The sequence below is a fragment of the Coloeus monedula genome, assembly GCF_965178545.1.
Source record: "Coloeus monedula genome assembly, chromosome: 5".
NCBI lineage: Eukaryota > Metazoa > Chordata > Aves > Passeriformes > Corvidae > Coloeus > Coloeus monedula.
This window is the reverse complement of record NC_138785.1, coordinates 17,380,879-17,408,376: the sequence shown is the minus strand read 5'-3', so window position 1 is coordinate 17,408,376 and position 27,498 is coordinate 17,380,879. Positions and strand designations below refer to the sequence as shown.

The 27,498-nt window shown below is 44.8% G+C and overlaps 1 protein-coding gene across 1 annotated transcript in view; it reads left to right on the top strand.

The window, feature by feature from the left end:
- AFF1 (ALF transcription elongation factor 1) overlaps positions 1-27,232 on the top strand; it is a 68,126-nt gene extending 40,894 nt beyond the window's left edge. Inside the window, exons 4-21 of the mRNA XM_082282234.1 lie at positions 2,055-2,099; positions 3,115-3,201; positions 3,787-3,823; positions 4,187-4,238; positions 8,498-8,552; positions 8,681-8,718; positions 10,142-10,298; positions 11,597-12,475; positions 14,143-14,240; positions 16,945-17,185; positions 17,970-18,061; positions 18,272-18,335; positions 19,138-19,274; positions 19,513-19,584; positions 20,206-20,299; positions 20,402-20,445; positions 21,203-21,447; positions 24,073-27,232. Of these exons, the coding sequence (XP_082138360.1) occupies positions 2,055-2,099; positions 3,115-3,201; positions 3,787-3,823; positions 4,187-4,238; positions 8,498-8,552; positions 8,681-8,718; positions 10,142-10,298; positions 11,597-12,475; positions 14,143-14,240; positions 16,945-17,185; positions 17,970-18,061; positions 18,272-18,335; positions 19,138-19,274; positions 19,513-19,584; positions 20,206-20,299; positions 20,402-20,445; positions 21,203-21,447; positions 24,073-24,194 (2,559 nt within the window). The 3' untranslated portion in view covers positions 24,195-27,232. The remainder of the gene's footprint in view (positions 1-2,054; positions 2,100-3,114; positions 3,202-3,786; positions 3,824-4,186; positions 4,239-8,497; positions 8,553-8,680; positions 8,719-10,141; positions 10,299-11,596; positions 12,476-14,142; positions 14,241-16,944; positions 17,186-17,969; positions 18,062-18,271; positions 18,336-19,137; positions 19,275-19,512; positions 19,585-20,205; positions 20,300-20,401; positions 20,446-21,202; positions 21,448-24,072) is intronic.
- Positions 27,233-27,498: the final 266 nt, after the last annotated feature.

Sequence of the window (27,498 nt, the reverse complement as noted above, 5' to 3'; positions counted from 1 at the left end):
TCCTAAAAAATTCAACAAAGACAGAGGTCCTTATGCTGTTGATGCATTCTTGTGTGGTGCTTGTTCAGTGTTGTGTGTTTCTTTTCCTTTAAATTTTGTGCCATGAGGAACAAAGTGGTTTCTGCTGAGCCCCTGGACCTGTGAACAACCAGTCACTGAACCCTTGGGGGTTACAATAAATCCTCCTGACAATTGAACTATAAATACTCTGTGTATGTAAACCTGTATCAATGTCAAAGTCTTTTCATGCTCATCAGAAGGAACTCCAGGAAGGGTGATGTGGGTTGTTTGGCGAGGATAAGAGAGGTCCAGACTGGCTGTTACAGATATTCTCTGATTCTCAGGTTAATTGAATTCCAGTTTTGTCATCACTTATCACCTCATAAATCTTAAGTTTCTGAAATGGGTGAAGTAAACTGATTTTGATTTGTTGCAATCAATCCATTATAGAGAGAGTTTTCAAATACTTTGTACAGGCAGGATCTTGATTTCTTACCAGTTTTGTGGGAAGTTTTTTAGTTTTTTTGATGCTGTCTTAGGATATCTCAGGAGTTTCTGGAGCAATCTGTACAGGAAGATGCAAGTGCTTGTGTCTGCTGTTTTCCACTTACTGTATTAAGAAATAAATTAGGCTGAGCTACCAGGTTAAGCTTGCTGGGAAGTAGAAGAGGGAAAGAGGTGCCTTTTTTGGCACTGTGAGTTACAAAGCATCCTGGTCTCTTGCCATGTGGTAGTTCCTTGCTGTTCACCCTCCCTCTCCCCTCCTCCTGCCTGCTGTGGGACACATCTGCAGGCCTTGCTTTCATTTGTGTGACTAATCTGGCCGTGCCTCAGCTTTTGTTTGTTTGGGTGAGTAAGGTCAGAAGCAGCTCTCCATACGTGATTTTCTGAAGAAAAGTCAAGGCTTTGTCTAATGAGCACTGCCTCAAAGAGAGCTTTATGTAGACTCAGACAAATGGGGCTACAAGGAAAAGGCATTCCTCATCTCCTCTTCTCCTTCCAATGTAAATAGTGCAGCATGTGGGAAACAGATGAGTGGACTTCCTGTGAAAGGGCCAAGGATGATAATTTTTGACTTTATTGAAGTGTTTGTTTGCTTTGCTCTTTACTTTTTTCTGGGGAAGTTCCTTCTGGTTGGGTGCTGTAGCTCACTGTCCTCTTCCTTGAATGTGAATAAAGTCTCCCTGGCCTTTCCCTTTCAGCAATTACTCTGATGACTGGACACTTCCATAGAATTTCTTGTTTATAGACAAGAAACTGGTCTGGGATGCATTTTGCTTGTTACGACTACTCAGCTCTTTGGTTGTTTTCTGTTTCAGCCACCTTTAAGGATATCAGTTAGGAAAGGACATATAAATAACAGATACTCTCAACACACACACTTTGTTAGTAGGTGAGAAGCTGATCTGTGGAAGGGCAGTGGTGTTCCCCATGGCTGGGGCACATCAGTGTGTGGAACCACACATACGCTCTGAGAAGGGATATGTTAGAAGACCCTGCTGTTAAAATTTGGGACTGGGTTCTTATAATATCGAGTGATTGACTGTCAGTCACATCTTCAGGTCAGCTGTGTCAGCTCAGCAGCTTTAGATAAGTTATTGGTAGTATCAGTAGAATGTTTGTTCCTTTATCAGGTACTTTACCAGGTCTGCCACACCTTCATCTCACAATCAGGATGTTTAACTTGATGAGTCAGACTGGTTTCAGCGTTATTAAACACCAAAAGCACTGTGAATGCCCCCTTCTTCATTTACCACCAGTAGCTGTGCAATACCATTTGCCGCTGGTGGCCTTGTTTGAGGTGTTTTACCCCATTCCAGGTAGAGCGTCCTGTTGGAATCTCCCCTCACATCTGCCAAGGACTTTTTGGAAGTGCGTTATTAACTGCCCTTCTGATGGGGATTTTAATCCCTACTAGCATTTTATTACTAATGGGCTTCCATGAAATTTATTGAGCTGTTGGTAAGCAAATGTTCACTGAGTGCATGCTTGTCTCATGTCAGTTGGTAAAAAACCCAAACAAACTCATGCTGCTTTCCTCTTTCTTGTCACAGCAAACCAACCCCATTGATGTGCAGTCCATTGAAGAAATTTTGAGGGTAGGTACTCTTAAATAATAGATCTCTGTGTTTTCTTAGCTTTTGCCTTAAGGTAATGCTTGGGAAAAAAATACCTCTCTGCTTCTGTTCACTCAGCAGAGGAGAAGTAAAGATAAGAGTCAGCTGGAGTTGTAAGATCAGTCTTTCTTATCAGTACATAAATGTAGTACAGTCTGGTGCAGTTTGAGGCTGACAAGTCATCCGAGACAGCCAGAGCTACTCCTACATCAAGTCAGGGGCGTTGCCATTCCCAAGTGCCCCTTCTCCAAAGGCTCTGGACATGCTGCCTTGTGTCCATGCTGCCAGCCCCAGCAGCATGGCCCTGAGCAGGAACACACCTGTGTCCTTCCCACCTGCCTGTGCATGGCATTGCTGCTGCTCCCTCACTGTAATTCCAGTCTACTCATGCAGAGCAAAGCCAGGTCTGATGCAAAACTGTCTCTGCTCTAACCTTGTGTCAGAACTGACTCTGTGAGCAGTGCACAGGCTCCCAGTGGCTGTGGCTGAGTCCATGTTACCCCTTCCCTGTGCACGGTGTGAAAATGCCTTGGGATTCCCAGGCCAGTGGTGCTGATCCTGAGGAGACAGTTCCTTGATGTCAAATGCTATTCTGAGACTCTGAAGTCCTGGTGGAACAGTTTGATTTCTGCAGTTCACTTCCCTCGCTGTTGCTTGAGGCTGCAAAATCCTGATGCCTCGACTGCTCTCTGGAAGCTGCTGTTGGGGCAGTGTTTTAGCTGGAGGGGACCTGTGCACAGGTGCCCACTGGCTGCCCTGTGCTGGTTGGGGTTGCAGCATGAGGATTCCACCTGGAAGTCTGGCATCCTTTTGTGTTTCACCAGACATATCCTATGTTCCTGCCTGTTAGTAATGCATATCACTGTTTTTGTAGCAACATGGGGAAACATGTCCAAATGCATGAAGAGGTAGATCCAAATGAATCTCTGAAGCATGAAATTTGTTCTGTGTCTATCAGCAAAAATCCTGATAGCTGCTCCTTTCAATCTCTTTCCAGGAAATGACCCGCTCTTGGCCACCTCCTCTGACAGCTCTTAATACGCCTACTAAAGCAGAGCCTTCCAAATTTCCATTCCCAACAAAGGTAAGATGCCCTCTTTCTGCCAGGACTTTTGATAAACTAGAAGAGAGTTTTCTGGCTCTTGCATGTGTTTCCATCGGATTTTGTCTCCCTCGTTAAGGGCTATTAGAAGGTATTACCTTCAGAAGTAGTCAGATAAATTAAAGCACAATGGGGATGACTAAAAAATGCTTCAGCAACTTAGACGTTTGTTGTAATTGTGGTCTTCAAATGCAGCTGCTTTTCTGAGACATTTTAAGTATCTCTGCTGAAGCACAGAATACCTTTTATCTTTTTGTCAACAGAAATATTTGCTGACTGTGTTAAACAGAAGTGTTTGGCAGCTCTTATAAAATTTTTAAAATATTTCTTCAAGCATGTACATACCCCTAATATGCTAGCAACACATTTTTGGTGACAGTAGCACATTACCATTTCTGTCCGTGCTAAGCTACGTCAGGCCAGCTTAGACTATTGGATGCTTTGACAAGCTAGTTGAAATGTTTATTACAGTAAAGTAACACATGGAAAACAAATCATCAGTATGCTGCTCTTACAAGAGAGCTCGTTTATTTTATTCTCAATTTGCACTTTGTCCTTTTTTTCTAGGAATTGCAACCTGAAGGATCTGTAGCAAAGGATCAGAGTAAGTAGATACCCGAAGGAAATACACAGTTATATGTGTACTGACAGATAGTTTTGTGTGTTGTGTGTTATACATGGTGTCTAAAATGTTTACATTGATTAAGAGGCGTGGTTTCCTCTGCTTTGTTGAACAGTGATGAATTTAGAAATGGCTCAAGAGTTTGTATACATTCATTACCTAGACATTAAGGCAGCAGTTCATCAGAAGACAAACATTATTTCATTAGGAAACCCCATTTGAAATGATGAATAATCTGAATGACAGTTATGTCCTAGATGAGTCTACTCTGGTGCTCAGAAACCATAGGGTAAAATAGGCTACAAGGAGGCAAATAAACCCAACCTATTCATTTCTGATTTCCAGAGCAGTATGGAGCACCTTCAGAAACGTTGCCTAGTTCTCAGCCAAGAACATCGTAAGTAACCAGACTCTGTTCACATCTCTACTGTGCAGTTAATTAAAAGGACCTGGAATTAACTAAATTTTGGGTTACTTGATGTTTCTGAAGATTAAGGTTTTATCAGTCTGATTTTTCTTAGAGGACTTCAGTGGAGGGAATTTTCACCAGAAGAAATAGAATTGTTGCATGATGGAATCATAGAATTGTTTAGGTTGGAAAAGACCTTTAAGATCATCAAGCCTAACCCTTAACCTGACAATGCCAAGTCCACTAAACCTTGTCATGTTTATGATGACTGTGTTAAAACCAAAACAAAACTGAAGGAAAAAACCAACTATTAATGCGCCAGATTAAAGTTATTTTTGTTCTTTTGATCTGTGGCTGTTTCACATCACACTTCTGTGCTCTTCAACCTACAATAATGTATCCAACTGACATAAATTACAAAGGATCCAAACTGAATCTGATTCTGGATATTGTTTTGAAGCCTGGGAAGGCTAGTAAAGCTACAGCTACAAAAACTGTAAAAACCAGGGCTGAAATTTTAAAGAAAAAAAAATTGGTGCATAAAATAACTTGGTGCAGTTCTTGTAGGTGAAAAGTGGTTATCTGCTAATTAGGTTAATTACAGAAGTTGCTTGAAAGCAGTTTTGTGTGGGTTGACATTAATCTTTCAGGATTAACTTGGCCAAATGCAGCATTGGTGGGTTCTGAGTCCCAAGTAACAAATGGAAGTCTTTCCATGTCTGAAAGGCTCAGGGGTCCATGTGCAAGGCACTTGCTGAGACATTAAATTTAAATGTCTGTCAGTTGATATGATACATAAAGATCTCATTACTCCATGATGTGTTGTTCCATGGAAGGCTGCAAATACAGACTTGTACAGCTTACTCCACTTGTTTACCTTTTCCTTATCACAAATAATTTAATTAAAAACAAAACAAAACTGGGCTAGTCACAAGTAAGAGCAAAAGCATGTCTCCGTCTTGGTTGCGATTGTAGAATTTTTCACTCAAGCTCTGTAGGGTCTGTTAAACATTCCTTTTCCTACTGTTCCAGCATGATGCACTGGAGCCCTCACTCACTGGGAGCATGGGATAGTGTCCTGCTGAGCAGTCAGCTACTCCCTTAATCTCGGTTCACTTTCTTCCACCCCACTTCGGTCCTCAATGACTTCTGTAAATTTTCACTGCACTATTAAAACTAGTATTTCCAACTGCTCCAGGCTGTGCCTTCCTCCTCAGCTACCCTATGGCCATCATCATTATTTCAGTTCTCAGCTGCTTTTAAAAAATCCCTTTAGCCCTTCAGTCAGTTTTCCAGGCTGCAGAGAGAGAAGAGACTTTTCCTGCAGACAAGAATTGGAAAAGACTCCTTTCTTAGCCCACAGGGCCAGAATTGTGAATTTGGCGTGTAAATTTGGCTCCTTTTGCTAAGGAGCTCTGTCCTTAGATGTAATCCCCTCTCTGCTCAGCATCCTTGTTGGGCACTTCAGAGCCAGTGCTCACCTGCAAGGGATGTGTGTGCCCATGGCCAGCAAAGGCAGTGGAAGCAGGAGGAACAGGGTGGCCTGGGTTTGTGTCCAAGTGAGGCTTGCCCGAGGACTTCCTCTGCATCTTTCCCTTGAACTGATGCATCCCTTCTTTTTTGTGTTTGTTTTCTTTGGCACAACAGGCCTGGCTTTCTGTGCTGTTCAAAGCACACGTGACTGTCTGAAAATTCAGCTGCCTGGAGTAGCTTGTGTTGCAAAGTGTGACTGGATGAAAACAAACAGCGTTTGTGCTGGTTAATTAGAAGATGAAATCCCAGGGCATCTGTGTGCCCAAATTAAGCATTCAGCTTTTCAGACCGTGTAGGGATTTCCCAGATGGATTTCATTCTTGAATGCAGCCTTGAAGTTTGCACCTGGCACTGCTGGAATGGAAGCAGCCCTTCTTTTACAAGGGGACATGCCAGCTCATTCTTGGTGATTCATCTTTAACCTGGCTAGCAGAGAGGCACCAGCCTGTGCTTTCAGTGAGGTTGTTTGGCAAGTGATAATAATTTTAGTCTGCTTCTCTCACTGAAAGAACTCTTTTTAAATAGCTGTAGGGAGATTAATGGTGTGTATATAAGCTGCAAATGAACAGGTCCTGCAAATGAAACCTTGGCATCTATTAACTCCTGGGCTAACTGGAGCATTAAAATTATTAAGGCAGATTTATTTTCTTTAACTAGCCTATTTAACAATTTGTCAAAACCCTGTTTTGGGGAAACTGGCTTTGGCTACCCTTGCAGAAGTATGCCTTGAAGTCTAGTGTTCTTCCTTGATCCCAAATAGAGTATATGTAGTTGCAGTGTTCTTTTATGCTGATGGATTTTATTTACCAGCAGCTCAGGTGGAAAAGGTAGTCCTTTTTATTAAAAACAGTTAAATCAGATATAAGAAGATCGAGGTAGTTTCTTTGCACATCCCTGTCCACAGCAGGGGTTTGAAATGAAATGATCTTTAAGATCCCTTCCAACACAAACCATTCTATGATTCTATGATTATCCTCTTACCTCTAAAGGAAATAAGTCTTTAGTCCCCAATTCTTAAAGCAGAAAAAATAAAACAAACACAAACAAACAAAAACCAAACCCAAAAGCAAACTCAAAAACTTTCAGCATATTTTTGCATCCCTGGAAGTTTCTTCACTACCATCTTTGAAGGACTCCTTCCCCTATGGAGTTGTAAAAGAAAATGAAAAGGATTCACTGAGATACCAGTAGATGCTTGGCCAAACTGCCTAGAAGTGTGGAGAGTGCCTGTATTATTTTTTATCTTTCCGTGCCTCATCTGTCTGGTAGTGAACTTGGGCTCTGGCCCACATGCAGTGCTGGCTCATGCAGGATTACTGCAGGCTGTGGGCTGTTTGCCTTCTGTAGGAAATTCAGGGCTCTCCTTTTCCAAGGTGGTGTCGCATAGAGCTTCCCTTCAGTGTTTACTCTTAGTGAAGAGGCAAGAGGTGATTTCCACCGAGAAGGTGTGTGAGGAAATGAGGCAGTGGATGGGTAGCTCACAGGGGAATGGCAGTCAAAATGCCTGAACAAAGAAAGAACCGACTTTTTCCAACTTTCTCCCCCTCTTTCCAGGGTGATGTGGTTCACTGGGGATCACTTATGTTTGTTTTCTTGCTATAAAACATGTTGTCATGAGGGGTCACAGTCTTATTTTTCTTATTTTGTAATAAGAAAAATTTCTCACAGAAAACCTGTGGTTTGAAATGAGGTTGAAATAAGCAGAGTTTTGATCTGATTGATTAAAATTCCTGTCTCAGTTCCCTAGCTTTTGATCCCATTTTTGGAAGCACACTTGAATAGTCCTCTGGGTTGAGGAGTCAATCACTAGCTAGTTTCAGGATTTGAGTAACTGTACTTTTGAATAGCCGAGTTTTGCCTGCCTATTTTCCAACTCCTTTGGGATGCCTGCAAGTTTGCCAAAGAGGGGGATAACAATCTGGGAGAGCTTTGGGTCCCTCTCCTTCCTTTCCAGCCTTTTAACAACCTTGGTAATATATTGAAATTGCAAACAGTAGTTACCACCTGGAGGCAGAGGACTAAATGATGCTTTTGGAAATATTTGTGGGCAGCCTGCTCTCTTCTCTAGCAATAGTGAAACAGAGCTTGTGCCTCCCCACTTGTAAACTGCTCTGAGTACCTGAGCTGCTCAACATTACTGCTGAGATGTGCAGGAACATGGAGTTCATTGTGAGGGGAAGAGATGGGAGATGGGCACTGACTTACCTAGACTAGAGCAGCAAAATGAGAGTCCCTGGGACAGAAGAAATATTCGCAGCCCCTGAGAGCAGAGTGTGTGGACATGCACAGCTCCTGGTGCACCTGTTGCTTTCTGTCCCTTGAGGAGCCAGTGCAGGCTCATAGCATGAGAGTTCTTACTGTACCAGGATCAGACTTCTTCCACCCTGTACCAGTGTGCTAGGTAGCCTTTCTGAGGAGCATTCCCCACATAGAACTTGGTCTTTGTTGTCTGTAAATGGCAGCCATTGCTACAGACCTCCATTGCAAAATATCCCAAGGTCAGTTGGAAAGCAGAGGTTAAAAAAAAAAAAAAAAAAAAAGCAAAACATTTTAACCATTCATTTCAGGTAATGACAGGGTTTAGTAGATTGAGCATGCCAAATGTTCAGAAAGGATGGGGGAGGTTTGGCAAGCACAAACCAAATCTTTTTCAGTGCCTGCTGCTTCAAAATGTGTCTGCCTTGGCTGATATTTATCTTCTGGTTGTCTTTCAGAATGCTCCAGGACGACCTGCAACTCAGTGATAGTGAAGAGAGTGGTGACGACCAAGTCGGTTTTAGCTGTTTTATACACTAGGCACACAGACTTCCCTTTAAACATCACCACTTGTTGCATTGTTCTGAGTTCTGAGCTAACCTTTCCTCCCCCTCTCCTCTTTGTTTTTGTGAACAAAACAGGTTGTTGAAAAGTCACCTTCTTCACTTGCTGCTCCAAGGTACAGGTTTGTTCCCAAACTACTCACTAGACCACATAAGGAGTAAAACAAAACTGGTTTTTATGTGTGGGGTAGGAGGGTAAGGGTTCCTGGTTTCTCCTGTAGCTACAGACTTTGGTTTCTGGCTGCTGTTGAAAGTCAGCTTTAGTTGTGTGGGGTTTTACAGAAAGCTCCAATTAGAAATGAATAATCCAGGCATGCTGGATTTTGCCGATGAACCAGAATTATATTTCCTCAACTGTTCCCATCTCTTCTCCTCCTCCCCTCCACCAGTGTGTCTGTAGATCACACTGCAGCTAATGGGATTTTCAGCTGTAGTGGCAATGGGTGAGATGTGAGTCCAGTTTTAGCTCAGAAGGAAGCCCAAAACAGCCAAGTGGGTAAAGAACAGGAAAGGGTTAGGAAGGCTCCTTGAAGCTGTTTCAGCTCTTCTTGATAAGGAAGCTGACTGTAAGCAGTTCCTGCCATGTATTGTTAGTCAGAAGCAATATTCAAGGTAGACTGAACAGCCACATGCCAGCTTTTGAGGAAGGAAGGCGGAAAAGCTCACTATTTTTCCTATAGGAGAGTGCTGACATAGATTTTTTTGGCTTGATATATATATTCTTCAAGCAGAAGGTAGTGGTCTGCAAAGTCAGACTTGCAGAGGAGCACACCAATGCTTGGCATGATCTGTCTCTGCAAACTCTTAAAATAGGAGTGTTCTCATGATATCAGTCTTGTATCAGCAAGGAGCTTGCCTCCAACTCGTACAAATGTGTTGATACTGACGTGGGAAACCAAAGCAGAAAAAATAAAATATCTACATTTTAATTTTGTAAGCCCATTTCAAAACAAAAAACCCACTGTGCATAAAAGTGACAGCTCTCCCTCAATTCCATCCATTCCATTGTCAGTGTGGAGCAAAACACTTTTGGTTAGAGGACGGTGTTGCAAGAAATGCTGCAGCCTCATGTGGCTATTAATGAAGTGGTTACAGCAGCATGACCAAATAATACAGATGAAGTGAAAACTTAATGGGGAGAACAGGAAAAACAGAAACCATCCTGAAATATATGTTCCTGTCTTGTTCACCTTTATTTCAAGTTTTTCATTTTGAGGGTTGGGGTTTTCAGAAAAGCACTGGGCAGTTTTGGTGCTTTTTAAACTTTGATTGGCTAAATGCAGTTTCACATTGTGGCAGTGCCATCCTGCTTACATATTTGACTGGGTTGGAGTTGAAGGTTTATTATTTCCAGCAATTTTATATTCTGGTGCTTTATGTGTTGAGTATGCCAATGTATATCTCTGGCCTGCTCCCCTCTCATCTCAGTGCCAAAACATGGGGTTTCAGTTTTATTTTTGAATACTGCCATGTCAATAAAATAAGTAAGTAACCTTCAGCCATGCTGCTTTCTAATTTTATCTCGCGGTGGCCTTGCAGTTCCTTACAGTCCCAGCCCAAGAGTGTGGCATCAGCACATTCCAGCAGCTCGGAGTCAGGGAGCACCAGTGACTCAGACAGCTCCTCAGACTCGGAGACAGAGAGCCACTCGAGTGACAATGAAGCGAACGACCCTCCAAGAGCACCAGCACCTGAGGTGAATGCAAATAAAAGGCAGAGGCTGCTTACACAGCCCCTTGCCTCACACTCTCAATGCAGTCAGGGCAGGAGACCTGAAACACTGTCATTGTTCAGGTGTCCCTTTGACATCTTTGCTGCATCACTCGACTTTTCTTGCCCTTTGCTTCCCTTCTAGAGTTTGTCAGCCTTAGTTACCCTTAGTAACAACATAATTAGACTTTCAGATGCCCAACCTGGGGGTGTTCCCCTGTGTCCTTTGGCATAGTTGTCTAGCTCTCCTGGAGGAATCAATGCCTTCACTGGGGAGATACAAGCAAGGCACAGATGGGAAGCATGGCTGGGCTGGGCTGTGTGGGGCCCACCTCTGCCCATGCAGGATTTCTGGGTGCCTTTGTGGGCAGTGGCAGGGTGAGACCAGTTTCCTGATAATTTAAGAGGAGCTGCTGTCTCCGTGCAGCTCCTGTGCCCGAGTGACAGATTCAGCTTCTTCCAGGTCGCAGCTGAAGAGATCAGAGCTGCAAGAAGGGCTGGAATATGCTTAGTCTTGCTGCTGTTGAATTTGGCTTGGATACTGCTGCAGTGGCATTTCTGAGGCTTTTACTGGGTAAACAGACAAACAGAACTTGGTGCCTTAAACTTTCATAATTGAGACCATGCATTTTAAAAAAAATCTTCTGCAGAAGTACTCGTGTCCCATGCTTTCAAACAGTTCCTCCAGCTTGCAAAACGTTCTCAAGCTAGTGGGAAGTGCATGGCTGTATCTGCAGACCACAGCTGATGTAAAACAATCTACTGGCAGTTTTGAGGTACTTTTACAAAGCCCTTTCATTTATTTTTCCTCCCGTGCCTCAGCTCTAGCTTTCTTTATTTTCACCTTAGAAGTGCATGAACAGGGAGAAGCCAAAAACAAGCTTTGAGACAGCCTGTCTTTGCATCTGACTCTAATACTCTTTGCCCTACAGCAGTTCAGTTACAGACTTTGCCCACTGCAGTATGGTGTTCTTGAAGGAAGATGTTATACTTCTTCTCTTTTACCAAATTCTGCCTGGTTTGTCCTGAAAATACTAATGAAGTCCTAGCTACTTGCCATTGACCTTTTTATCCCTTTTTTTATTCAGCCAGATGTTCATCTATGATGCTCTGGAGCAAGTTAGGGCACACGGCCTGTTTGTTTATAGTCAGTTCTTCACATGCAAAAGCACACACTTTGAGACCTCTAGGCAAGAGTCCCTGGGCTCTGGTGAGCTGTGCCAGGGTGGAAATAGCCCTTAAAGGCATCAGTTTTGAATCCTCCCTTTCTCTTCTTGTCTGCAGCCTGAGCCACCAACTTCTAATAAGTGGCAGCTCGACAACTGGCTGACCAAGGTGAATCCACCAGCAGTGCCAACAGAGAGCCTCAGTGAAATTGCCTGTGGGGATGGACGTGAGGAGGGCAAGAAGCAGGAGTGGGGCATCAGCAGCAATTCCTCCCAGCAGCATGCTGAGCTGAGGGAGCCTCCTCACAAGAGCCAAGTGGCCAGGGCTCCTCAGGAGGCTCCTCTTCCGACCAAACGCAGCTGCCAGAAGCCTCCTGCGCATGCTGAGGAGCCCTCACCCAGGCAGACTGTGGGGGTCAAAAGGCCCAGCAAGCCCCTGGTGCACGAGGGACCCAAGAGAGGCCTGAAGGTGGAGAGTGAGCCTGGTCCTCTGGAGGCTGCAGACCAGTCTTCTAGGGACAAGCTGAAGGTCAAAAAAACACTGAAGACAAAATCCACTGACAGAAAAGACCTGAAGCCGGGACTTCAAGAGCCCTCTGAGAAGAAAAAGGACAAAGGCTCCCACCAGGCCAACGCCAAACCCTTCTTGGACCCCAAGCTCATGGGAGATGCCCAGGCACGTGATGCTCTCAGTCCCCTTCCTCAGGGCCAGGGCACAACCCCCATCAGGACCAGCAGCCACAGGCCTCAGGATTTGCACAAGGAGAAACTACCCTTGCCTCTTGGGGAGAAGTTGCTCTCACCGGTGAGGGACCCCCCAGCCCGTGAGCGCCTTGTGGTGAAAATAGATCTCTGTCACCTGGAGAAAGTCCCTCAGCCCCCCAGGAAAGATGGACACCAGAGGAAAGCAGAGACCAAGGACCTTTCTGGTGGGAGGAAGCAGAATTTGAAGAGAAAAGCCTCGGACACTCCTGAAGAGTCCCTTGGAAAGAAGAAGGTGAGAGGTGGAGTGGGAGGTGGGTTTGTACAAGGACCAATGTGGTGTTTGAAAATCCCATGTGGAGTTTCCACTTCATAGGTTGGGAGTAGAGCCATTATCCTTCTATAAAGCTGTTATCAAGGGGAATGTGAATCAAGACTGTCTGCGGACGTTTCTTGTTGGTCACAAATCCCCTCCTGAGCAAACAAAAAGCCCTGGAAGCTATCTAACGTGCTTTGGTGTTTCAGAATATATTTTTGCTCTGTTTCCTTGAAATCCTAGTTTTGTCAGACAACAAAACCAGTTGTAACAGTCACTTTCCCTTGAATTACAAGAAAGTCCTTTATTTAGCTGAGGTGATCGTTACTCACAAGTGTTTTTTGGAAAGCTGACTCAACTATGAATATACCTCCAGCCAGCTGGGTAAGCTGCACAAAGAGTTGTCTGCAGGCCTTGTGGTGAATAGGTATTCCCTCTGGATATTTCAGTCCCTGACTCCGCTTTTGCTGCTCCTCACAGAGCAGGTGGCTCAGCATGGGTGGATGAATAACCTTGGTTTGGGTTTCATTTAGTTTTGCCATTTAATGAGTTTCTTGTAATTGTGAGGGAGAATTGAGAAGAGCAGGGAAATAGTAAAGAAACTTGAGAGACCCCCGAAAGTTTCTGCTCTTGCAGAGCAGTGGGAGAAAGGGAAGCAGGCAGTCAATCTGTCACATTTCTCCTGTTGTCTAGGAGACACAGGAGAGGAGTTATTTGATGTTGGACATGTCTTCCCTTGCAATCCCAGTGTGCCTGACTGCAGAGAAACCCCCCTTAGAGCCTCACTGTCAGTTCTGTCAGTGCATTAGTACCCTTGGAGGCTCAGGCCTCATGGCAGCCAGCTGGGTCAGGTACAGCTGTCAGACACCTTTTGTGGCAGTGTCGAACCTGAAAAACAGCATAAGGGTGTGATCTCTGTGCTGGAGCCTTGTCCTGAGCACCCTGCCAGAGGCAGGCTTTGTGTCACAGCACAGCCCAGTGAGTGACACAAAGCTGGCTGTGTCCCAGACATGAGTACAGACTGGGAGAACTCACTGAGAGCATTCCTGCGGAGAAGGACCTGGAGATTCCATTGGATGAGAGCCTGGACATGACCCAGAGGTGTGTGCTTGCGGCCCAGAAAGCCAAACGTGTCCTGGGCTGCATCCAAAGATGTGTGGTCAGGAGGCTGAGGGAGGGGATTCTGCCCCTCTGCTCTGTTCTGGTGAGACCCCACCTGGAGCACTGCATCCAATTCTGGGGTCCCTAGATTACCAGCACTTAAAAATTTCACCTGTATCAGCATTTTCGTAATAAAAACCAAACCCCCTGCACATCTGGAGTATCTGTTTGATCCAAGTGACATGCAAGTGCCTTGCTTTTGATTACTGTTAGCAGCAATAGGTTTAGCAGTTCCATCCCTGTCACTACAGAGCAATTAATCTATCCAAGCAAAATTAGATAAAATGTCATTTTAGGTTACTTGTCAATGAGCTTGCAATCTGTATCTTCTGTGCTGTGGATTTGCAATTTGTTGGTTCCAATAAGGTATTTTTTCTTCTTTTTTTAACCAGAATCAATCAAACTTAGCCATGTTGGTCTGTATTTTATGTGAACTTTGAAAACCTAAGTAATTTTATTTTTCCTTTTTTTTTCCTTCCTATTAGAGGGAAGAGAAGGAGGAGACTGATCGGAAGAAAATGAAATCAGAAAAAGAAACAAAATCATTGCAGTCTTCAGCTAGCAAAGACTCCAGTAAATTGAAGTGAGTATACAGTGGTGGAATGGCAGAAGGATGTATAAATGCAAGTTTTTCCTAAACAGCTTAGATCAAGGAACTGTATCTCCTGTCCTTACACTCATGGGTTTGCTTCTAAAATAATGTGCCTTCTGAAACCTAATCTACAGATTTGCCTTTACATTCTGGAAGTAACCAGTCCAGAAAACAGCTCTGTAGATGTGGGTGGGTAAGGGTAGGGAGCATTTCCTTTCTCCACTAAAATAATCCTGTTGTCTTACCCTTGTTTTCCTAAGTGACCCAATGGACACACAACTACCATGCATTTTGAGTCCTGACTGTCTAGAATTACAGGTGACCTTCATGGCCAGGAGTTCCTCCTTTTTCCCAGCACAGCATTTGCAGTGCTTCTGGTGGATCTGCTGCAGCTTCCCCTGTAATTTGCATACCAGAGCACTGCCAGCATTCTGGCTAGGCCTTTGCTAGAGTGAGTGCTTCCAAGAGCGTGTTTCCAACTGGGCACTGTTCCCAAGAGGAGAGACTCATGCCTCAGTCATGGGCTACTGCATTCAATTCCTGCTGGCTTGTGGCTTGGATTTGAGGTGTTGGCTTGGATTGCTATGCAGTGTTGAGGTTTGTGTCCTGACAATAGGAGTAAACTGCTTTTCTGAAGAGGAAACACTGATGCACTCTGGAAGCACTGAGGCATTGGGACTAACATTTAGTTGGGTGAAGTGATATTTGAGCTGTGGTAGTAGTGGAAGAGCTTTAATGCTGGGGTTTATTCCTCCCTTTTTCTCAGTGAAAATGAGCACCTGTTTTAGTCATGGTCTGGCTTTTGGAATGTGAAGGATAGGATGCATTTTTGGGGAGAGGGTGCATTGGGGCAGGTCAGGTGATGGTTCTGTGCTCTGTGGAGCATCAGCTGTGCCAAGGTGGAGAAGCTTGGGAGCATGTGTGTGATGTGAGTAGGGGCCAAACCATGAGAAAAGTGTGTGGTAAAAGAGGGGAGAGGACTGTCCCATGTACAACAGAATGAGGCAGGACGTGCACCATCACACCTCAATCTTCTCACTGGGTTAAACTTCATTTCCTCCTCTTCTGATGTTGCAGTCCCTGAGCTGGGATTCTCTGCCCAGTGTTTTCTTGCAAACTTTGAGAAACTGATTAAAAATATGTAAAAGAGCAGTGATAAAACAAAGTTTAGAACTATTTGGTGCTGTTTAGAGCTGCCAGAGTTCCCTGGTCATCCTAACTTCAAATGATCAGAAATCTAGTATTATTCAATGTGATGATCTCTGCCATTTAAGATCACAGCATTTTAAGACTCTCTCAACTTTGTAAGTGTTGTCTAGTTCATCTGGGAAGTCTTAAAGGAAGAACTCAGTTTAATTCTGTCAAAGTACATACAGGATCAAGTGTCAGGGTGAGTATCTCTGACCACAGAAAATACCATCTACCAAAAGGGGAAGAGGCAGGCAGTGCTGCAGTTCATTTGCCTTGTTGGGTGATTCGTCCCAGGGATTTTAGTCACTGAATTACCTCCCTCGTGGGCTGCCCACGTGACAGATTAAATCGAGATGAGGCTGGCCAAACAGCATGTCAAAGACAATATTCTTTCAATATGAAGGCTCGTCCCAGACCTCTGGTAATGGTAAAGGACCTGTTTGCAGGGCAAGAAAGGACCCTTAGACCTACTACTAACATGGGGCAGGGCTTATGCTTGTCTCCACAGATCACCATGTGAAATGGGTTCCTTCACGGTGTGTGTGGCCATTTGTTGCGCCGTCCTGAAGGGTGAAGGCACTACTAATGCCTTACCCCCAAGATGGACAGAGCATGCTACACGTACCGATACCATGTGCATATCGTTCATGCCACAGGCGTATGTTGGTGGTTTTGAAAGGTTGTTACTGGGTACTCCCCCTCTTCCTTCGTCATATTACGTTTGAAAATGTTTCAGGACCTGTTCAGGTTTTTCTCAGTGTGTTTTTATTGATTAAACGAAAAAGGGGGAGATGTGGGAAATAAGAATACCTTTGTTAGAGTTGTTAAATTTGTTATATTCTGTTCACCAAAAAGTACTCTGGGAAGGGCTCAACTGTGGCTTGGATGGCCGGAGAGTCGGTTGAGAGTCGCCTCGTGTGTGAGGCAGTGATTGGCTGGGGAGACACGTGGACACCACGTGAGCAGAGAGTGATTGGATGAAGGGACGCGTGAACAACGACACCGCGGTGGCGGCCAGCCAATGGGTGCTTGTTTCGGTTAAGGCTCCCTTGAGTTCGGTTGAGTTGAGAGCATAAAAAGGCTGGGCTCGTTAGGATGAACGAGCTTCTTCAGAGCTACAAGGAGGTCCGTGTGTCTTTGTTCCCCACTGCTACGCCCTCTCGGAGTGAAAAGGGGCTGTATTGGAGGTGTGCCTTTTTTGCAGTGTCCTGATGTTCTGGTTGCAAGTGTTTGCTCCGAGGACAAGTTTTGAGACTTATAGGAATATAATAATATAACTTGAAAAACAGCTTGTTTGTATGTTGATGGTAGGTGAAGGTTTGCTGCCTGAAGCGCAATGAAGCCCCTGAAGTTTTGTTTCGCTTTTGTTGAATCCTTTGTATTAACAAGCCATCTCACACTTCCAGGGGAGTTTAAACAGAATTCGTACATGGTGTAACTAAGTTTGTAAAAAATCTCTACGTTGTATGTACACCGTATTCATGAATCTGCTTCCCATCTCCAGAGCATCAAAAGCTTCCTCTGAAACCCAGAAGAAAGATGTGCTCCCACCACTGTCAGCCATGTCTACTGCACAGCCTGCACCAAAGTCAGCCAAGATGACCCAAAAGAGACCCAGAAATGAGACTGATGAGCTGCCTGCCATGGATAACCCTGCCAGGAACAAGAGCAACCACAAGGATCCTTTGTTTGCCAAACACAGGAAAGTGGAGGGAAATCATATGGAACTGTCAAAGGACATCAAAGTAGGTATCCAGGATAACTGGTGGGATGGTTCCCCCAACCCATGGGTGCTATGTGATTCTCTTTAGAAACATACTCTGTAAACACCAAAGGCATGAGAATCATGTTTATGCTGATCACCATTTTGGATTGTAGGCTACTGCAAATACAATACTGGTGTAAAAATAGGTGTGCTTATAAAAAGAAAGAGGGGATTGCTTAAAATAAGAAACAAGCAACCTGTGGTATTGGCCACAACCCAGATATAAGCCTTTATAGCTTATTTACAAAATGGTTCATGATCCTTGCCAACTGGTTCTTTGCATTTCTGGGTTACAAAATTCGATTACATGGCTGGTGTGGTCTGGGATGTTGCTCTGTGTGTGTTAAGCCAGACTGTGCACACTGTATTAGCTGGCTTCTAACTGCTTGCTTTTTCCTGACAGTGTTGTTAGTATTGGGGAACCAGCAATTGTTGTGTGGTTAAGGTGGAAATAAGTGTGAATGGATCTTACCATTCTGCCTTGGCTAAGGGACATGAAAACGGTGCTGCTTGCAGCCTCACTGCTCTCTTAGTCATTGGGTAAGGAAACCTGCTGCCGAATTTCTCTGTGCTTGGGAAAAGTTTGAATGGTGTTAAGCATTACAAACAGGTGAGAAGCAAGCAGAGATTGCTGAGGAAGAGAGACTGGAAAATAGACTATGCTTGGGACAAATAAACCTTTTCACTTGAAATTTAGGAAAGCTGGGCTTTGGAATTATTTTAGGCATATCTCTCTAACCAGCTTTATCTCTTTGTTTTTTCAGGGATCTGCAGATGAGGTCACAAAGCCTTTCCCAGTGCCTTCTTTGCCAAATGGTACCTCTAAGCCAAGGAGACCTCTGCTCAAGTTTGAAAAGTAAGTTTTTGTTTGACACCCCTCATCTGTACTTTCTGAAGGCTGTATCTGAAAAGATGATCATAGAAATGGGTAAAACCCCTGAAGGCATGAGGCAAGGCTGGCCCTGAAACCACCCTGGCTTCTGCTTTTTCCTGAGATGTGTGAGACCTGCCTTGTACCCTACCCTGTTTCTCTTTCAACTGTTTTTCCTCTCTGTCCCCAATTCAGGCAGCATTCAAAGGAATACTACATTGAACAGGCCCAGAGGCTAAAGCACAAAGCTGATGCAATGGTAAGCCTTGACCTTGTGCTGGGAATGTTGACCAGCTCCTGCACTCAGCCCTGGTACCTGTGTGTGTGGGAATGAGGCTCACTGGCTACCATGACTTCCTTACTGCATACATGGAGTATGTTCAGTCATGTGTTGGGAGGCTGTCTTTATTTGGCAGGTGTTCAGATGTTCTTCTTTGATGCAAACACATCTAGACAATGGGATTCAGAACTGGCATTGTCTGGGGTTAGCTTTGCAGAGCTATAAAAGAGTCCTTGGAAAACAGATGGAACAGTTAGTTTTAAGATATTTTGAAAAGTCAGGATCCTGGCAGCTATTGAGTTGCTGGTGGCCAAGACTTGGAAGTGGCCCTGACAGTCTGATTTTTCTCTGCTCTGCACAGTTTAACAGTGTGCAGGAGTGAACATATTGCTTTGCTAATTTTGGCTCAGTCAGATAATGTCCATTTGCTACTTTCTGTTTACCTGTGAAAATGAAATGAATACTGCAGTGGGAAAGTTCCCTGTGCCTTGCAGAAGGCAAGCCTCCAAGACCAGACAACAGTATCTAACAAAAGTGAAGATAATAAATTACTCAAGGAAACCATTGAGCAAGAGGAAGAGAGACAAATGGAGCACACAGAGCTGATGACTGGGATCACATTAAGGGTTCTGCTGAGAACCTTTTAGTTGTCACCAGAGGCCAGACTGGAATCTTTTTCTTTCTTCAAATCCTGCCTAGCTAGGAAGAAAAGAGAACTCAAGTACACTTGAGAGAAGTGTGTTTGGTCCTAGTTGAAAAATGAGAATTTTTTCCCCAATAGACTGACAAGACTGGAAAGGCCTTGCAGTACCTGGAGGCTGCCCTTTTATTCATCGAATATGGGATTGCCTTGGAATCAGATGTGCTGGAACCAAAATCAGCTTACAGCATACTCAGTGACACCATAGTTCTCATCAAGTAAGTGGCTTTCAGAGGGTGACAGTTTGGCAGCACATTTGGAGGGGAGGGCATTTTGGCACACAGTCCTCTGCTCAAGATCTTACAAAGTTCTGGATGCCAGGACTGGGTACTCGGGGCAGGTTTCCTGACTTTCCAGCTGTTTTTTGAGATTATTGCATGTACTGTTTTTTCACGGTCTGTGGAGCTTCAGAGCGCTCTGGTGGCTGACAAGGTCCTGTTTATTTTGTCTCCTTAGATTCATTATGACACTGAAACCATTTGCAGACTCCTCAGTCTCTTCACATGGAAAAATCTTTGCTGTGTTACGGTGAGTAATTGTGTTTCTGTTCCTTCATGTTCTGCTTTGAAACTTGATAGAGGGAAAGATCCATTACTTCCAGGGGTGAAGGAATGAGTTAAATGGGAGTTAGAGTTATGCAAAGAAAAAAAACCCAATATGAAGGAACAGGAAAAAACACAATATAAAAACCAGAATGAATTGAAACGTCTCTGAAGTGAGCTGGGAGATCAGTAAAGGACCACATGTAGAAAGCACAGGCTTTAAAATTTGATCTGCTGGTAACTTGAGAACCACATGAGGGCTTTCACCTAAGGTGAAAGAATGTGATTTGGCTGCCTATGTTTGAGCTGTGTAACTGAAGCTGTAGCTGAACATGGATGAGGCACTTCTGGATGGGGGCTTACTCAGCCTTTGGCACCTCTGCGAGCCTGGGCACCTGTTTGTATGAAAAACCAGAGAAGGCCCTTCCTTGTTTGTTTCTTTCCCTTGTGATGTTTTTCACAAAGTCTTTTTTTATCATGATCAGAAGAAGGAGAATTTTGAGCTTTCTTGACTTTCCAGTAGAGCTGAGGTGTGGCTGCCTCCATCCCACAAGGCTGATGGGGGCTGGGCACAAACACTGACCCTCGGGTGTGTTTCTGTTCACAGCATGCGCTGCCAGTCCATTCTGCACATGGCAATGTTTGGGTACAAAAAAGACACTGCAATGAGGTATTCCAGACTCTTGAATGACCACTTCAAGGTAGGGCACAGGTATCACTTAGCTGCCAGCTGGATGGCTGTGGTAGTTACTGATGTCAGCTGAACAGGCCAAAACTAACTACACTTTTATTCCTTGCTGCAGAGTAATTTCAGAGTAATACAAGCACCTTCTCCAGGTGTTGCAAGGTAAGATTGAAAAATTTGTTGTCACGTGTCTGTGTTTCAATGACAATGAGTAAGAGCTTTTCTGTGGTCATTTCATGTGGCAGACAGCTATCAGGCTGTCTTTCAAGTTCTATGGCCGGGAGAAGGTTGTTTGGACTTTGATGGTGGTACTGATTCCAGTTACATTGTTTGGCCACCTTGCACAGGCTAGTTCATTGGGAAGTAAATGGTCTCTTGAGAGCAGTGGTGGAAGCCCTGTCATACCAGTGACTAAAATTAGATTGGTTGAAATGGTGGGGGTGTGATGAGCCAGGCAGTGTCTGGAAGGCGGCTGGCTGACCACATTTAGATGCCCTGGGTCTATAAATAAGTGTGTGTAGGCTGACCTGGCTGCTCTGAGTAGCTGCCAGAAGCTCCAGCCTCCATAGGAGGGGAGCTTCAGTGTGCCTGAATTGGAAGGCATTAGGGAAAACACTTGGGTAATCTGGTGAAGACTTTCACAAGTAGGTGTAGATTTTGGAAGATAGATGGGTGGCCCTTTCTGATGTCTGGTCCCCACATTTTCTCTTGTTGAGCAGAGTCCTTCTAAATCACTTCCAAAAACTTGGCCTTGCCCTCAAAGTACAATTGTTTGTGCTGTAGCTGAACACATCTCACTTTTCAGCATTCCACTCCATGCTGCAGGCCTGGGTGACACTGGATAGCTCCTGGCATGGGGCAGCCTTGTGGAAAGATGTTTAGCTCTGAAGTTGAATGTGGTGTTTCTTTTCTGCTGCAGAAGCACAGGCTTGCCTTCTCCTCTTTCTCCAATACCCTCTCCTGCTGGATCTGTGAGTTCTCAGCCGGGATCAAATGATAGCAGCAGCATTGGCCACAATGGCATTGGCAACAGCACTGGCTCTACTGTCACTGTCTCCTGTCATATCTCCAGTGTCACCTCTTCCTATGTCAACATCACCTCCTATATCCTTCATGCATATGAAATTTGGGAAAAGGCTGATGCACTGGCCAGAAAGAATAAAGGTAAGGTTTTGCCCTTTGTCTTTTCTGTCTTGTGTCATGGTTATGTGTGTTCTTACTTCAATCCTAACAGTCAGTGCAGCAAGCACCGTACCTAAAGATCAAAGCATGAAATACGTGGAATGTCTCAGCCAGGGCATATTGGCAGAGATACTTGATGGTGATATATTGATGAGTGTTCCCATTAAAAGGTTGTCTTGGCATCCTCAAATGTCTAAGAGCTACGGGATGAGGGTGTCGAGTGCAGGAAACCAGCCAGCTTGCTTCATGGTAACACAAGAAGCGTAAGGGAGTTGGGGTTTTTTCTGTCTTTCCCTTTGGGGCACTGAGCTTTTCTGAGTTGATTCACTTTGTTTAAAAACATCGTTTTGGCCCATAGCCTTGTGTTTTAGTTTCTGTCAAACTTCCAGGTCACTTTGTCTTGAAAACGGTGAAGCTGGCTTCTCTGCCTAACAGGGAAGCTGAGCAGCACTTGAATTTGAGTCCTTGCTGGGTACGTGCCCAGTATTTGCCAGCAGCAATTCCTAGAATTGCTGCAACTTTTTTTTTAGTTTTACAGTTTTGTTGTTAAAAATGTTGTATTGTCCTGTGGTGAATACACAAAAGCCACAGGGTGGGTGCAGTCCAGCCCGTGACCTGCCATCCCACATGGCCTTAGCAGTGTCGTTTTTCATAAAACAAAGTTTTGTGAGCCACTGTGGGCAAAGAGATGCATTGCCTGTTGGCAAACTTGCAAAGGAAAATAAGCACAATGTGCCTGGCTGAATTGTTGGAAGGCTGTAAAAATCCTCACACTAATGAGGCAGTTGTTGAAAATCAAAAGGCTTTCCAAGTCACCTCTGAATAAAATAACTGGATGTTGGCTGTCCTCTGAGCAAATCTGTGCTTGCAGCAGCAGTTCATGTGTAGTATTTTCTATTCTGTCCTCAAAAGTCTGATAAAAGACTGTCACATAGAAGCAGTGGATGCTGCTAATAAGCCAAAGGAGTGAGTCATGGAGGAAGATGTGTGGGAGGGCAGCTTGAGCACAGCCTTACATCAGTCAAGACTAAATTCAAAACATGCTCTGTGACTGGTCCCAATGCAGGGGGATCATGAGTGGGCTACTAAATACTCTCTAAGGAGTGGATCTGTGCAGAGGCCAGTAAATACTCATGTAGGCTTGGTGGTGTTGTCACTGTTCAGGACGATGGAGGCATTTCAGAACTGGAACTTACTGATAATCAGTGTATGAAGAGGTACAGAGAGTGAGAATGCAAAATGAATAAAAAAGGCCACATCCTTGATTCTTTTATGCAATTCATAGGGCGTAAGAAGAGGAAGAAAGAGCAGTAGCCTTTAGCTATCAAGATCCTATAAACCAGGAAGTCCTAAGCTGTTGGAAAGCAGTGAGCTGTAACTGCTGTCCAAGTCACTTGTGCAGAGCTGAAGATCCTTCTGGAGGGCCCACTAACAGGTCCCAGCTCCTCACTGTAATTCATGGAGCACTGTGGATCAGGAGACTCTTAACAGGCTGTCTTCCAGCCTCTGATCTTCCCTAGCAAGGACAAGCTGAGGCTGCAGGCATGGATATGGAGTCCCTCTCCTTTCACATGATGCTGTGCTGACAGATCAAGTTATCTTCTGTTTGCTCAGACAGGGGCTTTGAACTCCATCTATTCCCCTTGGAGGGCATGGATTTTGTAAACAAAAGCAGGAAAATTAGAGGGAATGTATTCTCTGCTTCTGCATTGGCAAGTATTAGAAAGGAAGTGTGTGTACTCCGCTTCTGAAGAGCTCCTTGCACAGCCAAGCAGAAATTTTCCACCTCTAGCTTCAGTCTTTGTGTATCAAAAAGAAGAGTTGAGAATGACCAGTTTCTGGAAAGGTGTTTAGCCGACATGGTTGAGCTGAAGAGTGAGGGACTGGGCCTGTGTCAGTGGGAGGCAGGTCATGCAGGAATGCCTTGGAAAGGTGAGCACAAAGGAATAGGTGTGAGAATTTCCCACAGCTCATGGTCACCTGCACAGATGGTTGCCAGCACAGAGCAGGGCTTGCAGCCTGCCAGCTCCTCATGGCAGGGTCAGGTGTGCTGCAGGAGCCACCTCCTGTGTGGGAAGAGGAGTGGGATGTCTGGAGTTGGTGGGATGGGAAGAATGTGAGACATGCTCAACTATAAGCAATCCAAATCAGAGCTGTATAGCCTGGCAAGCTACACAAATAGAGACATCCTGATGTCTCCAAGGTTTGAGGATGGATGAAGGAAAGGGACCACAGCTGTGTGTGCTTCTGGGTGCTGCTCAGGAAGACACTCAAATTTGGCCTGTTTAGAATTTGGGGGAAGCTTGAAGTAGCTTGTGTGGTGTGAACATCCAAACTTTTGCCCACCTACCATGGAGTCTCTGTGTATTCTAAAGTCTCAGGACATGAGGAGGTGGCTCAGTGTGTGTAAACCTGTTGCCCGCCTTGCCTGCTGTGCTTGCCACCCTTCCCAGCCCTGTGACATTACTGAGCTGTCTGCACTGTTTAACAGGACTGGCCAGCTGACTGTGTGCTGCTGCTGTCACTCCTCGCCTGTCAGATGTGCCTGGTGTATAAAACCAACCAAATGTTTTCTCCTTCTCTCCCTTTTTTTTTTTTTTTCTCCAGAGTTTTTTGCTGAGCTCAGCAGAGCGACGAGTGCTCTGGCACTGACCAGTAGCCTGACAGACCTGGTACACTACATCAGACAGGGATTACAGTGGCTGAGACTGGAAGCAAATATGCCTTAACTGGTTCTCCAGGTGGTTAAATACCTTGAAGTTTTTTTGCACTTTTGAAGCCTCAGAAACAGTTTAATTTTTTTTTTAATTGTTCAGTACAAAGCACCTGCAAGGGAAAATATTTTAAATAAAGTTGGAAGTTATCTGGTTACACTGGAAAACCCTTGAACTGTGTTTTTCATGGGTAGCACTTTGCTACCTTGAAAAAGAAGAGATGGAGGATGGCACCTTCCTTTAAAATGATGAAGTGCAATGAATTGTCTGAATGGCCCAATGTATTGATGGTCTATAAACATTTCTGTTACAAATAACCAGCAGGACAATAATTGCACATGATGCTGACAAGAAGGAAATCTGCCTCCAGAGGTGGTTATGCAACATCCCACAGTCTGCAGCAGTCGTGTGCCCAGACAACATGTCAGAGGAGCTTTTTTTGCAAGCACAGATGCAATCTTTGGTGTCTTTGTTCCTCAAGAGCAAGTAGCAACCTCATCAAGCGCCGAATGGCATTATGTTACAGGAAAAACAGCAAAAGGATCTGCTCTGCCTGCTCTCCATCCTCACCCTCCTACTTTTGTCAGCCAGCTGACAGAACTGAGGAAACCACTGCCTTCAGTGCTGCAAGTTTCCTTTTCAGATCATCGCTGCTTTGGTCCTCCTTGCTATGCTCTCGAGTGCATCCATGCCCCAGGCACTCCAGCTGTGTTACTGAGGGGCTGCCTCAGCTTTAGCCTTGCAAGCCAAACACAGTTGGGGTGGCAAAACAACGTGGTGTGTTTGGAGCAGCCCCACCTCTCTGCTAAGAGATGTCACCATGAGGATTCTTTGTTGGGCTGATTTTTGTCATTTCGGTGGGTGGAGCTGGAAAGCTGCACTGCTTCATTGTCATTGCTTGGACATTGTTCTGAGAGCTTCCATGGGAAGGAATTGCTTCTGATTAAGGAGGGATTAAGTGGCTGAATGTGGAACATAAGATAAATTTTTCATTTGGATATCTGCCTGCAACCATTGAGGGTCTTGGTGAATATCTAAGAGCAGGATTTGTACCAAAGTAGGGTTTTCTTCATGTGGGAGACAGCTCATGTGTTCTCTCAGCCATACTATAGGATGGGCCCAGTGACTTAAAAACCTGTCAAGGGAACAAGAAAGGGAATAACGAGCTGTTTCCAAGCATTTTGTCCTTGTAACAGTATCAATGAAGGCAGCACCCATGGCATTTGTGTATTCAGTGAGGTGACACCCTTCTCTACCCAAAGACTCCTTGTTGTGTGACAGCAGCATCCTGCCATCCTCATATGTAATAGTGTGCCTTAGCCCGCTGGTCCCCTCTCACATCCCTTGCCCTCTCTGACAGACCCATGGGACTGGTGAAGAGAAAGACGGTATCCCAAAACAACTGTGTTTACAAGGAAGAATTATCTCCCTTTTCCACATAATTTCATGATGGAGGAACAGGTCTGCAGACGTGCAGCAGTACCCTCTGTGCAAAATACCTGCTCATGGGTTTCAGGCTCATGAAAATGGACAGTAAATAAATATCAGCAAAAGGTCTTCATTTCCAAAAGTAGCTTCTGTAGAAGCGGTCCCTGCCATGGGGAAGCCTGAGCTCCTCCTGGCTCTGGGAGGAGGTGGCAGGAGTGTGCTGGTCCCAAGCAAAGGGGAGCTCTCCTGTCACCTTCCCTGGCAGTGCAGGACCACTGGGATCATGGCTGGGCCCTTCTGCACCTTGAAGGGACTGGCCTTTTATGTTCACTGTGTTAAAATCCTCAGAGCATTTCAGGGATGAGCTGTCCTAACAAAAGGAAGGAAGATTCATGTCCCCCTTCCCCATTTTACCTATCAAGCTTTGCTTGCACTCCTCCTCCCTGGAGCAGTGAGTGCTTGGAGTAAGCCAGGGACAAAGAAGGGCTCAGCATTAACTGTTTTGTTCTCAGGAAGTGTGTGGATGGGCAGCCAGCCTGGAGGCTGATGTGCACTTTGGAGCTCGATCCCAGACTGGTGGATCGATGCCACCTTCGGACTTTGTCTTCAGACAAAGCTATTTCTAGGATCACCAGCTGAGGAGGAGGAGGAAAGATGAAAGCTTTATTGAACCTGAAGACCACTGTGGGAGCCTGCAGGAACCATAGCAGAGTGTTAAGGGGAAGGCATAAGAAGCAGCAGGGACAGGGGTGTCCTGGTACTTTCCTTCCGTGCACATCCATGTCCCTCCCTGCTGCCAGGAGAGGTGCTCGCCGCTGTGCGAAAGCGGTCACGCGAGGGCTGCTCCCATTCCCAGCACAAACTCCCCTGGGCTTTGGGGGAAAGGAAATCACAGGCAGTTTGTGTCACAGGTGTGTGGGGGGACCTTTGAGGGCTCTCACTTCGAAAGGAATCTGTGGAAGCATCACTCCCAGGCTCCACAGCAGGAACCTAGGTTTTGTTTCAGGACACAGAGAAGACTGTTTAAATAATAGGAAGTTCTTAAAAAAGCCATCATATTTCAACCTTGAGCCAGGTCAGAGGCCTGCAGAGGGTTAGGAAAGAAGCTCATTGATTTCACCTGGGCCTATTCAGGTCTTTAAAAGAAGCAAACTAAAAAGAAATAAAAACAGAAATCAAAACGTAGCAGTGGCGGAAATAACGTTTGCCATTAAGAAGCAAACCATTAATCCAAGGAAAACCAGGGGTGATTGTTTAATCCCAGAAGGAAAGGAGGCAGCTATGGTGGCAAAGCAGCATCATTTCCATGCAATATTTATTTAAAAGAAATAATAATACATGTGTTGAAATTGTCAAATGTTCTATTTTTAAGATGCCATTTATTTAATAGTTGAAAACCCCACTTACATGGAGATAGAGATCTCTTCTGTAACTGAAAGTCAAAGTCTGACTGCAATGTCCTTGTTTTTGGTTTTGTCCTCTCCCCTCCCTCTTGGTTCCCATGATAAATCTGTACATCTTTTTTCGGGGATGTATGTCCCTCTTGTATATAACTTTTTTCTGCCCTGCGTGTGATGGAATTTCTGAGATGGTTGATTCATATGGGGGAAATAAACAATAAATGAATGTTTGTTATGAGGTGTTTCAAGAGTCCTTGTGTTCTCAGCTTCTTGCAGAGAGAAATTCTAGCGTTGCTTTTCTCTGAATGGCCTTAGTGTTTCCCTTCTGAATGAGGTTTAGGTATGAATTTCTGTACAAGAAGTCTCTTGTTCCCTTTGCTGCCCTGTTTGTCGCCCCTTGCCCTTTCATTAATGCCCAAAAATGGTGCAGATGTAGATGCTCAGAGTGGCAGGAGTGCCATGACTCGGGACATGTTCCTTCTACCCTCCCA